Below are 13,127 nucleotides of genomic sequence, written 5' to 3'. Positions count from 1 at the left end.
TCCGCCACATGTTTGGCTGATTGGATATGTACATTAACAAAATGTACAGGTGTACCTAATAAAGTGGCCACTGAGTGTATACAAGTATTTGTGCATATAATCAATTAAAGGTTCCATGAAATAACACTTAAGATACATTTTCTGTATTCCAGAATAGTGATAACCAATCATTAACCTTAAAAATGAATTCTGTTTATCCTCTGTCCACAGTTGACTATTTCCAATATTCCGATTCCATTTAGTACATACTTTAAAATCTCTAGTTAGTATATTCTGTGTTGATCATAAATATGATTCCGAACACTTACCGCCCATGTTTTTGTGAGCCTGAAGATGGGCGCACTCTGCAATCCGGACACGACAGCCATTAGCGCATGTAGGTTATTCATCTCATATAATTTCTACAATTGAGATGAGCGTACATTAGCTGTAAATAAAAATAAAATCTAAATCTGATTAAGATAACTGAAATAATCAGTTATAGTACTACACTGTAAGTCACTTACATACCTTTGCAGTTTTCACATAGTGGCTCAAAACTTCTGCTCTGATCTTTAATGTTTGTGCAGTAAGAATTTCTCGGACAACCCAAAAGCTGACCTATAAATGAAAAAAAAATTTTTGAATTCTGAAGAGGCAGATAAATCAACCAATATTATGTAACCTCACACAGAACTCTAATGTCTCTACATTCATGAAAAGGAGTCAGATGTTTTCTCACCACTAGACTTCATTGCTTCTATGCTCTTCTGTTAGTCTCTAAATCTTTGTCCTTTGATTTTCTTTTTGTCTAGAGTTTTATATTTGGTGTTCATTGGAAAACATCAATCAAGTCACAAAGTAAAAGGTTGCTTTCACTATAATTTTAAGTAACAATTCTAAATACTGTCGGAGTTGAGGAGTTCTGGTAGCCCTGGAAATAAAAATCACATTCAAGAATGACTTTTTGCATCACAACCTGGTACTCCAGCTGCAGTGCTGTCGACAAAAAAGCCTTGCAGAGGGTGGTTAGGGAAGCAGAGAAGGTTATTGGGGTCTCCCTACCTTCTGCCCAAGACCTCTTTCAGAGTCGATGCCTCCTGAAGACACGGTACATCATTAAATACCCCTTACACCCTCTCCATGAACTGTTTGTTCTTCTGCCATCAGGCAAACGTTACAGGAGCATCAAAACTAAAACCACAAGGCTACTAAACAGCTTCCTCCCACAGGCAGTCAGACTGCTAAATAGCTGCTCCACCTGACTCTGCTTTGGACACTTTTAACTGCACTGGACACTTATAACTGATTTTAACTGACATGTGGCTGTTGTGTTTTACTATTTATTGTTATGTTTATTATTTAGTGCTGCATTTGTTATGTTATGATTGCACTGCCCCTGAGAAACGCTATCTCATTCTGCCCTGCAGAGCTGATGTATGGTTAGAATGACAATAAAGTTTTTTGAATCTTTGAATCTTGAATCTTGAACTTGCTTCTCCTTATGGAGCTTCTGAGAATGATGAACAAACCTTTCATGTTCAGGCCAAGCTGTCAGTACCTGATTAACTGAAGATAAGAAAAGGGATGTGATGACACATTTTCAATGGACTAGGCTTGGATAAAATACTGAGTCTAGGTTTTGGAGAAAAACTTTGAGGAGATAAAAAGGCCACCAAGGGCCCTGGATTGTGAGCCCAAGACTGAGGCCAAAGTGGGATGCCAGGGAACCTGAAGGAACCAATGAAAATATTCAATTTCACTTCCTGATACTTCATTATTTTGATGAATTTGTTAAATTACAAAATTAACATTTTAGTATTTGGGAGACTTCTGGTGAGGCACAAGGCAAGATGGCAGCACAGCACTGAGCACTGACATAGAACCCTCCTTTTTCAAGTTCTTTAGAGCTCATAGATGGTCTTAATACAAGGTTGAGTTGGAGAAAGATCTAACTAAAGACATTACCTTAAAAAGACATTACCTTAAAAAAGATCCAAATTCAACCAAGAAACAAGATACCAGCAGACGACACCAATCTAGCAATTCATCCGAGGAAATAGCTATGCTAATCAAGCAAACAATGGCAACAGAGACGGAATCGCTGCAGGAAACAGTTGTCCACATGCTAAAGGAGTCGCTGGAAAAGGTTCTCGACCCCATACATAAGCATATGGCAGAGAATGGCAACATTCTCCGGTCGTTAAAGGAGCAAGCGGACATTCAAGCCAAAAAATTTAGTACAGTCTTCAACAAAATAGACAATATTCAGGTTAGCTTACGCAAGAATGAGGAAGTTACTAACTCCTGTCTCTTGGAGGTGACTAAGATACGGAAGAAGCTAAACGACTTGGAGGACAGATCCAGGAGAAACAACGTGTGGCTGGTCAACTTACCGACAGGCGCTGAGGGCGACGATCCAAGAGGTTACCTCCAGGACATACTGCCTAATTGGATACCAGCGCTCAAGAATTCCCACAGTACTCCATTGGAGATCGATAGAGCACATAGGATCTTTTCCAACAACACCTTAAGACCGCGGACCATGGTTTTTAGGCTTCTACGGTACACCAACCGGCAGGCTATACTGGAGGGCGCGAGGAAAGCCAAACCTACTCTCCCTGATGGCACCCAGCTGCAGTTCTTCACCGACTACAGCCCCAGCACCATGCAGGGACTGCAGGGATACAAAGAGAACCAAACTAAGCTTCGACAGAAGGGGATTGACTTGTTCCTCATATACCCCGCGATTTTGAGAGTGAATATCAAGGGCATGAAGATGTCGTTTAACTCAGCAGAAGAAGCAAAGGAAGCTCTGAAATCATCGATGCTGGGATGTATGGAAGAATACCCTGGGCAAAGTCCACACGCCCTTTGAGAGGAGATGGAACTGCATTAAGAGCTCGGACCAGCCTGTATGCACAATCTAACAGGCACGGGCAAGTTAATGTCCTAGGTGTGAAGTTTTCTGGTTATTCTTTTATTGGAAAGTCATTCGATGTACTTCTGTATTTAGTTAATTAAAGGGCCAATTTGTTTCTGAGTATTGCAGGTCAGAGTTTTAATGTAATGGCTCAGTTAACTTGTTAGTACAAGGACAACATGGTAAGGTGATATAAATCTGCCTATACTTTTTACCTTTTACTTTCTAAGGTGATATTCAATACACTCAAATGCCATACTTCATCAAGAATGAAGCTGAAAACAGCAGTTTGTTCTGAATAATTTTAGTTATACATGTTCATTTCGGGTTACGTCTCCAGTAGACTTGTTTATGTTCCTGGGTGCCCGATAAGACATCACTGGTGCCATCGCTAAGTGATGGTCTATTAAAGCAACTGGCTCCCGCAAGGGAACTGTTGGGGTCCTGACTATGTGTTACATTTGAGACGGGAATGGTTTTAATTATATAGGTTAACCGGTTTGACCAGGCTTTTTTTAACTTGTCTCTGTGAAATGATTGTCTATGAGAACTGCTTTGCCCTTCTAATGTGTTGGTGCTGAAGAAGAAGAAGAAAGCCCTCAACTCCGAGTGGAGTCATCGGGATGCCGTCATAACGGCGTTTTTTTAGCAGGCTTTCTTATTTTTTACGAGGTTGAGTTGCTAGCTCGATGCTCAACCAAGCACGGATGGAAAGCGTGCAAGGGAGCCAGCTGGATTCAAACTCAGGAGCATTTGCTTCGAAGTCCGGCGCTGATGCCACTACGCCTCCAGCCTGCTACTGGTGCTAGAGGGAGGCGGTTAATGTTAGGTGTCTGACATTGCTAAGTGACACTCACAGAAGTTACAAAGTAAAGGGTTGTACAGTCGGCCCTCCTTATCCGCGAGGGGTTGGTTCCAGGACCCCACACGGATACAAAAAAACGCACATGCTCAAGTTCCTTATTCAACCTGTTTCAATGAAGTGGACCTTAGGACCCAGCGGAACCCCGGATCTTATTTAACCTGTCTCAGTGCGGTGGACATTAGGACCCGGCGGCGAGCTCTGAAGCCGTAGTGTTTCTGCTCACGAAAATAATCACGATCATGATTGAAAATAAAGTGGAAACAATAAAGCGATCAGAAAGAGGTGAAACACCATCGGTCATTGGAAAAACGTTAGGCTACATTCGGTCAACGATCGGAACAATTTTAAAGGATAAAGTGAGAAAGGACCTGCCCCGATGAAAGCTACATTTATTACTAAGCAACGCAGTGGTTTAATTATCGAGTTTTGGGGTTTTGGGTTTTTGATCCCCCACATCAACTCGGCACGGATGGAAAGCGCGCTCAGGAGCGATCTGTCACTAGATTGAACTCGAGAACTTCCATTCCCGAGCCCGGCGCTGAAATATACATTTCTTAAGTGTTTTATATGCATAGAAGGTAAAATATATACTATATACTAAGACAAACGTTTGACTAATTAATACCGGATGTACCTGTTCCGACTTACTTAGTGAGAGAACTTAGTTTTTTTTCAATCCCGATCCGGGATAACTTACTCACATCCTCCCGTATACTTTAAATCATCTCTAGATTACTTATAATACCTAATACAATGTAAATGCTATGTAAAGTAGTTGTTTTTCTGCATTGCTTAGGGAATAATGATAAGAAAAAAAAGTCTGTACATGTTCGAACAACAAATGCTGGAAGAAGCCTTCCGGGTTTTCTCGATTCGCGGTTGGGTGAATTTGCGCATGTGGAACTGGCAGATAAGGAGGCGGGGGTGGGAAGGGTGTAACTCAAGGCTCCACCACTAACTAACAACAACAGATCCAGGGAAAGATGAGCAATACAGATAAATTAGAAAATCTTACTATTGTATCAATTAATGTTAGAAGATTAAACTCTCCCTACAAGTGTTCAAAGGTTTTAGCTTTCTTACGCAGAAAGAAAACAGATATCGCGCTGTTACACATCTTAAACCTAATGACATTCCCAGGGTTCAAAACCGCTTTTATAAACCCGTTGTGGCATCAGCTGATGGTACTCTGAGGGTGAATTTATTATGGGGAACAAGGAAATGGCAGACGAGTTGAACAGGTACTTTGGATCGGTCTTCACTAGGGAAGGCACAAACAATCTCCCAGATATAATAGTGGCCAAAGGAACTAGGGTAATGGATGAACTGAAGGAAATTTATATTAGGCAGAAAATGGTGTTGGAGAGGCTATTGGGTCTGAAGGTTGATAAGTCCCTGGGACCTGATGGCCTGCATCCCAGGGTACTTAAGGAGGTGGCTTTAGAAATCGTGGACGCATTAGTAATCATTTTCCAATGTTCTATAAATTCAGGATCAGTTCCTGTGGATTGCAGGGTGGCTAATGTTGTCCCACTTTTCATGAAAGGAGGGAGAGAGAAAACAGGGAATTAGAGACTAGTTAGCCTGACGTCAGTGGTGGGAAAGATGCTGGAGTCAATTATAAAAGATGAAATTACAACACATTTGGATGGCAGTAACAGGATAGGTCTGAGTCAGCATGGACTTACGAAGGGGAAATCGTGCTTGAGTAATCTTCTGGAATTTTTTGAGGATGTAACTATGAAAATGGATAAGGGAGAGCCAGTGGATGTAGTGTACCTGGACTTTCAGAAAGCCTTTGATAAAACCCCACACAGGAGATTAATGGGCAAAATTAGGGCACATGGTATTGGGGGCAGACTACTGACATGGATTGAAAATTGGCTGGCTGACAGGAATACAAAGAGGGGCAATTAACGGGTCCCTTTCGGAATGGCAGGTGGTGACCAGTGGGGTACCGCAGGGTTCAGTGCTGGGACCGCAGCTGTTTACAATATATATTAATGATTTAGATGAAGGGATTAAAAGTAATATTAGCAAATTTGCAGATGACACAAAGATGAGAATGCAGGATGACTTGGACAAGTTGGGTGAGTGGGTGGATGCATGGCAGATGCAGTTTAATGTGGATAAATGTGAGGCTATCCACTTTGGTGGTAAGAACGGGAAGGCGATTATTATCAAAATGGAGTCAAGTTAGGAAAAGGGGAAGTACGACCAGATCTAGGTGTTCTTGTACATCAGTCACTGAAAGCAAGCATGCAGGTACAGCAAGCAGTGAAGAAAGTTAATGGCATGCTGGCCTTCATAACAAGGGGAATTGAGTATAGGAGCAAAGAGGTCCTTCTGCAGCTGTACAGGGCCCTGGTGAGACCACACCTGGAGTACTGTGTGCAGTTTTGGTCTCCAAATTTGAGGAAGGACATTCTTGCTATTGAGGGAGTGCAGCGTAGGTTCACAAGGTTAATTCCCAGGATGGCGGGACTGTCATATGTTGAAAGATTGGAGCAACTGGACTTGTATACACTGGAATTTAGAAGGATGAGAGGGGATCTGATTGAAACATATAAGATTATTAAGGGATTGGACATGCTGCAGGCAGGAAGCATGTTCCCACTGATGGGCAAGTCCAGAACCAGAAGCCACAGTTTAAGAATAAGGGGTAGGCCATTTAAAACAGAGTTGAGGAAAAACTTTTTCACCCAGAGAGTGGTGGATATATGGAATGCCCTGCCCCAGAAGGCAGTGGAGGCCAAGTCTCTGGATGTTTTCAAGAAAGAGATGGATAGAGCTCTTAAAGATTGCGCAATCAAAGGTCATGGGGATAAGGCAGGAACTGGATACTGATTGTGGATGATCAGCCATGATCATAGTGAATGGCAGTGCTGGCTCATAGGGCCGAATGGCCTACTCCTGCACCTATTGTCTACTCGTACGAAAGGAGTTATGATATTAATGAGATGTAGTATTAATGTATCAATTGAAAGGACTGGTGCCGACAATGAAGGACGTCTAGCTTTTTGCTGTACATCTATTCAAGGTAAAAAAAAAAGTTGTATTCATTAGCCTATATGCCCCAACTATATTCGAGGTTTAATTTTTTCCCTCAATTACTTCACAATTACTGAAGTTAAGTGACTACCAACTATATGTTGGTTCGTGGACATGAATGCTTTGGTAAACAATAACCTTGATAAATCTTCCTCAACTATATCAAGCTCTCAAGAATGTGCTTCCAAAGCACTTAACCTTTTTCTAATGGATTTAAATTTATCTTATATGTGGAGGGTACATAATCCATCTGCTAAAGACTATATCTTCTTCATCTGCTAAAGACTGTATCTTCTTCATCTGCTAAAGACTGTATCTTCTTCATCTGCTAAAGACTGTATCTTCTTCATCTGCTAAAGACTGTATCTTCTTCATCTGCTAAAGACTATATCTTCTTCATCTGCTAAAGACTATATCTTCTTCATCTGCTAAAGACTGTATCTTCTTCATCTGCTAAAGACTGTATCTTCTTCATCTGCTAAAGACTGTATCTTCTTCATCTGCTAAAGACTATATCTTCTTCATCTGCTAAAGACTGTATCTTCTTCATCTGCTAAAGACTGTATCTTCTTCTCCACAAGACATAAAACTTTCTCTCGGATAGATTACATTCTTATATCCTCCGGATTGCTGCCTTTGGTACACTCAATAGAATTTTTGCCCAGACATCTATCTGATCACAACCCAGTCATATCTACTTTTAATTATGGCAAAATTAAAAATAAGGCTACTAGGTGGAGGTTTAACTCCACCCTTCTAAAAAACGACAAATTTCTAACACAACTGAGAACAAAACTGACGGAATTTATAAATTTAAGTAAAAATAGTGTCTTGGATGTGACAGTGATTTGGGCCTCCATCAAGGGTTTCTTATTTTTTTGTAATTTATTTTTTATTTAATTTCATCATCAAACATTTCTATAAGATGTATTTCAAATACTGTACATATATATCATATTATCATATTTGTCACAAATCTCCACATAATATTTATCTGAGGTATACCCTTATAGAAAGGAGAGGAAAGAAAGGACAATCGAAAGAAGAAAACTATGTACAGAGTATGGAGTGATCGTTTTTTTTTACAACATATTCATTGACTTGTGAGAATAAAATCAGGCCTATGAGGTGTTATGCAGTTAAACCATTTTTTCTAGTATGAATAAAATTGTTCCAACTTATGATTAACAGATGCTGTTATCTTCTCCATTTTGTAAATATCCATTGTAATTTCCATCCATACATTTAAAGTTGGGCTCTCCTGTGATAACCATTTCCTGGTAAGGGTCTTTTTACCAGCCCCCAGCAGTACATTCATTAAATATTTATCTCTTTTCAACCATTCTTGGGGTATATACCCAAAATATATGGTCTTACTCTCTAAGGGTATTTCACATTTAAAGATATCTTGTAGGGCATTATGTATCCCACTCCAATAGTCACTCCAAGACAGCTGAAATGTCTCAACCCAAGCAAAGCTGCAGGACTGGATGGTGTCAGTACCAGGGTGCTCAAAGCCTGTGCCACTCAGCTATGTGAAGTACTTCGCCATGTCTTCAACCTGATCCTGCGACTCCGGAGGGTTCCTGTGCTGTGGAAGACATCCTGCCTCGTCCCTGTGCCGAAGTCGCCATGCCCCAGCGGCCTCAATGACTTCAGACTGGTGGCATTGACCTCCCACATCATGAAGACCCTGGAGAGACTTGTTCTGGAGCTGCTCCGGCCTATGGTCAGGCCACACTTAAATCCCCTCCAGTTCACCTACCAGCCCTGACTAGGAGTTGAGGATGCCATCGTCTACCTGCTGAACCGTGTCTACACCCACCTGGACAAGCCAGCAAGCACTGTGAGGGTCATGTTTTTTGACTTCTCCAGTGCGTTCAACACCATCTGACCTGCTCTGCTGGGGGGGAAGCTGACAGCGATGCAGGTGGATGCTTTCCCGGTGTCATGAATTCTTGCTTACCTGACTGGCAGACCACAGTACGTGTGCTTGCAACACTGTGCGTGTCCACCAGAGCGATCAGCAGCACTGGGAAAATAATTAGCCCAGATCAAACGGGTTTTATCAGGGGACGTCTCGCATCTGATAATATTCGCCGGCTCTTACACATACTGAGTGCAACACATAAAATCCCACCTACCTATGGCCTGCTATTTCTAGATGCTGAAAAAGCGTTCGATCGCCTTGAATGGCCATATCTTTGGAGAGTTCTAAAGAATTTAAATTCAGCGATAAATTTTTCAATATGATTCAAACACTGTATGCTAATCCTTCAGCCCAGGTATGTGTAGGAGGAGGTTCCTCAGAGTTATTTGACATAGGACGGGGCACACGACAAGGGGACCCTTTGTCTCCTTTAATTTTTATTATATCTATTGAACCGCTTGCATATTTAATTAGAAACTCTCCTCAGATCTCCCCTATTACAATAGGTACAACATCACTTTCGATATCACTTTACACAGGTGACACACTAGTTTATATGGCAAATGTTCATCAAACTCCCTCTTATGTTTTAAAAACACTGGAGCAATTTGGATTTCTTTCAGGATACAAAGTTATTTTATCAAAATAAGCACTGATACTAATTAATACAGATAAAAGTAAGGTGTTTCTCCCTCCCCAGATTAAGGTTACAAATGAATTGAACTGAATGATCTTTATTGTCATTATACATAGGTACAATGAAACTGTTTGGCTTCCTCTCAGGCAATTAAAAAAAAGCGGTAGATAAAAACAAGACAGTAATAGCAAAACAGTATTAAATAGATAAATAGCAGAAAATAAGTTGAGGTCCTCTACTTGGGTATCAAAGTTAATATTTCCCTATCATCTGTGGCCAGAACTTTAATTTTTAAAAAAATAGATATTAATAGATGGAGACACCTGCCACCATCAGTCCCAGCCCGTGTATCGGTCATTAAAATGAACATCTTACCCTGCGTTAATTTTATCAGCTCAATGATCCCACTTGCACCTCCAGCAGGATATTGGCAAAAACTGGACTCCTTACTACGATGCTATGTTTGGAATGGTAAACGACCCAATATAAAATGGTCAGCTCTACAATTCAAAAAGTCGGATGGGGGATTAGCATGTCCAAATTTTAAATTGTATCACTGGGCATTTGTATTAAAAAGTCTTAGCTATTAGATGGAGGGGGATGAAGTTTCGTCATGGAAAAATGTAGAACGAGCTAATAGCACCAATAAGGTTGAAGGACTTTCTCCTTATAGTCTACCAAAAAATGTGATTTGTATTATGATCCAATTTTAACCCATATGCTACAAGTGTTTAAGAGCAGCAGAAAAATTCTTAAAATTTAAAAGCATATGGTGCAAATCATCTCCATTATGGAACAGTAATCATCTTCTATCTGGGGGGAAACCATTCACTAACAGAACTTGGGAGGATAAAGGTATTACTACTCTTCAAGATATTAATGGGGCAAGTACTATCCTTAGCTTTCAAGAACACGTATCTCGATATAATATTGATAAACACTCTCTTTTCCTCTACTTTCGAGTAAGATCAGCTTGTAAAGCCTACGGGGTTCCCTGGGGGTCAGATTTAAAGGACCATCCCATTTTAAGTTGGATACAGAGTGCTCCAAGACAGATAGCGTCATACATCTATGATAAATTAAACTCCCAGAAATATATGCCCACATCAGGAATGAAAGCCTGGGATAGGGACATATCTGAATTGGGACAAGATTTAGACTGGGATGCGATTTGGGATAATGCTGCTGGTGCTTCGAAAAACCCAAATCATCGGTATATACATTTGAAATTTTGTCATTGAGCATAGTTAACACCAAGAATTAGACATCAAATTGGACTGGTTCCTAATCCAAATTGCTCATTTTGCCCCCACGGAACTGTTGGCTCTTTTATACATGCTGTATGGGAATGTCCAGGGGTTTTTAGTTTGTGGGGGAAGGTTATCAGTACTCTTACAGAACTAACAGGGATACAATTACCAATGGACCCCACTTTACATCTTCCAAATGATGACTCCCACCTTTCTCTTATGGAAAAAAACATGCAAAGTCTGGCTGGCAGGCCTGCCTGCAGCTAAGAAGATTATAGTCCAGCATTGGAAACCTCCCCATGATATTTCAAGTACTCACTGGCTTCAGAGCTTTTTGGACATTTCTTACCTGAAACTATCATCAGCAAGAGTAAATGATGCACGACCAACAACAATCTCAATGTGGACAAATCTGATACCTAACTTAAAAGATCTTCTGTTAAAATAGGAGTGCTCTGTCTGTGTATGCACTACTATTCAGTTGGTTGGTGGAGGGTAGAGGGATTGGGGGGGAGAGAGGGGGGTGGAGAGGGGGAAGGGGATGAGGAAGAGGATAAGGGGTGGAGGGGGGATGGTGATGAAGGTTGGGGAGGTGGCTAGGTGAAACAGTCAAAATGTAATTGGCAATTGGTTGTATTAAATGTAATTTGTTAGTGTTGCAATAAAAATTAGTGATAAACATTTTAGTATTTGGCATTTGAGAAAGAAAGGAACAAGCCTAGGCTTTACCATACCACAGAATGTAGATGTGTAAATGGCTAATAAGGCCTTTAATGGCTAAAGAAAATAAGGTGTTTTGCAAAATCATAAACAGCAACAGAAACTTGTAGATTGAAGTCTCAAGAAAATAAATAATAGCCGATGATAATTATCAGATTCAGTTTTAAAATCTAGGATTCAGCCCAGTTCAGTCTCAAAATTCATTTGGCTACAACTACTCAAAAGCTGATTGGGACTTCCGATGAGGCATGAGGCAAGATAGCAGCACAGCACTGAGCGCTGACATATAACCCTCCTTTTTCAAGCTCTTTAGGGCTCATAGATGGTCTTAATACAAGGTTGAGTTGGAGAAAGATCTAACTTAAAGACATGACCTCAAAAAAAGATCCAAATTCAACCAGGAAACAAGATACCAGCAGACGACACTAAGCTAGCGAGTCATCCGAGGAAATAGCTATTCTAATAGCAAACAATGGCAACGGAGCTGGAATCGCTGCAAGAAACGGTAGCCCACATGCTAAAGGAGACACTGAAAAAGGCTCTCGACCCCATACAGAAGCATATGGCAGAGAATGGCAACATTCTCCGGTCGTTAAAGGAGCAAGTGGAAATTCATGCTAAAAAATTTAGCACTGTCTTCAACAAAATAGACAACATTCAGGTTAGCTTACGCAAGAATGAGAAAGTTACTAACTCCTGTCTCTTGGAGGTGACTAAGATACGGAAGAAGCTAAACGACTTGGAGGACAGATCCAGGAGAAACAATGTGCGGCTGGTCAACTTACTGACAGGCACTGAGGGTGACGATCCAAGAAATTACCTCCAGGCGATGCTGCCTAATTGGATTCCAGAGCTCAAGAATTCCCAACAGCACTCCATTGGAGATCGATAGAGCACATAGGATCTTTTCCAACAACACCTCAAGACCGCGGACCATGGGTTTTAGGCTTCTACGGTACACCGACTGGCAGGCTATCCTGGAGGGCCCGAGGAAAGCCAAACCTACCCTCCCTGATGGCACCCAGCTGCAGTTCTTCGCCAACTACAGCCTCGGCACGATGCAGGGACTGCAGGGATACAAGGAGATCGGCACTAAGCTTCAACAGAAGGGGATCAACTCGTTCTTCATATACCCGGTGATTTTGAGAGTGAATATCAAGGGCATGAAGATGTCGTTTAACTCGGCAGAGGAAGCAAAAGAAGCTCTGAAATCATCAGTGCTGGGAGATATGGAAGAAGACCCTGGGCAAAATCCACACACCCCTCGGGAGGAGATGGAAGGGCATTAAGAGCTCAGACCAGCCTGTATGCGCAATCTAACAGGCACAGGCAAGTTAACATCCTAGGTGTGAAGTTTTCTGGTTATTCTTTTATTGGAAAGTCATTCGTTGCACTTTTGTATTTAGTTAATTAAGGGGCCAATTTGTTTCTGAGTATTGCAGGTCAGAGTTTTAAGGTAATGGCTCAGTTAACTTGTTAGCACAAGGATAACATAGTAAGATGTTACAAGTCCGCCTAGATTTATGCTTTCTATCTTTTACTTTCTAAGGTGATATTCAATATACCCAAATGTCATACTTCATCAAGAATGAAGCTGAAAAACAACATTTTGTTCTAAGTAACTTTAGTTGTACATGTTCATTTTGGGTTATGTCTCCAGTAGACTTGTTTACGTTCCTGGGCACCAGATAAGACGTCACTGGCACCATCGCTAAGCGGCAGTCTATTAAAGCAATAGTCTATCGCAAGAGAGCTGTTGGGGTCTTGATTAT

The 13,127-nt window shown here is 41.1% G+C and overlaps 1 protein-coding gene across 6 annotated transcripts in view; it reads right to left on the bottom strand.

The window, feature by feature from the left end:
* Positions 1 to 13,127, bottom strand: part of ralgps2 (Ral GEF with PH domain and SH3 binding motif 2) — a 567,568-nt gene that overhangs the window by 345,862 nt on the left and 208,579 nt on the right. For all 6 annotated transcript variants that reach the window (XM_072274320.1, XM_072274319.1, XM_072274317.1 and 3 more), the window contains 2 exons: positions 511 to 600; positions 309 to 401 (listed from right to left, as the gene is read on the bottom strand). In XM_072274320.1, coding sequence (XP_072130421.1) covers positions 309 to 401; positions 511 to 600 — 183 coding nt within the window. The remainder of the gene's footprint in view (positions 1 to 308; positions 402 to 510; positions 601 to 13,127) is intronic.

Source organism: Mobula birostris, chromosome 12 (genome assembly GCF_030028105.1).
Source record: "Mobula birostris isolate sMobBir1 chromosome 12, sMobBir1.hap1, whole genome shotgun sequence".
Classification (NCBI taxonomy): Eukaryota; Metazoa; Chordata; class Chondrichthyes; order Myliobatiformes; family Myliobatidae; genus Mobula; species Mobula birostris.
This window is presented reverse-complemented; position numbering and strand designations above follow the sequence as displayed.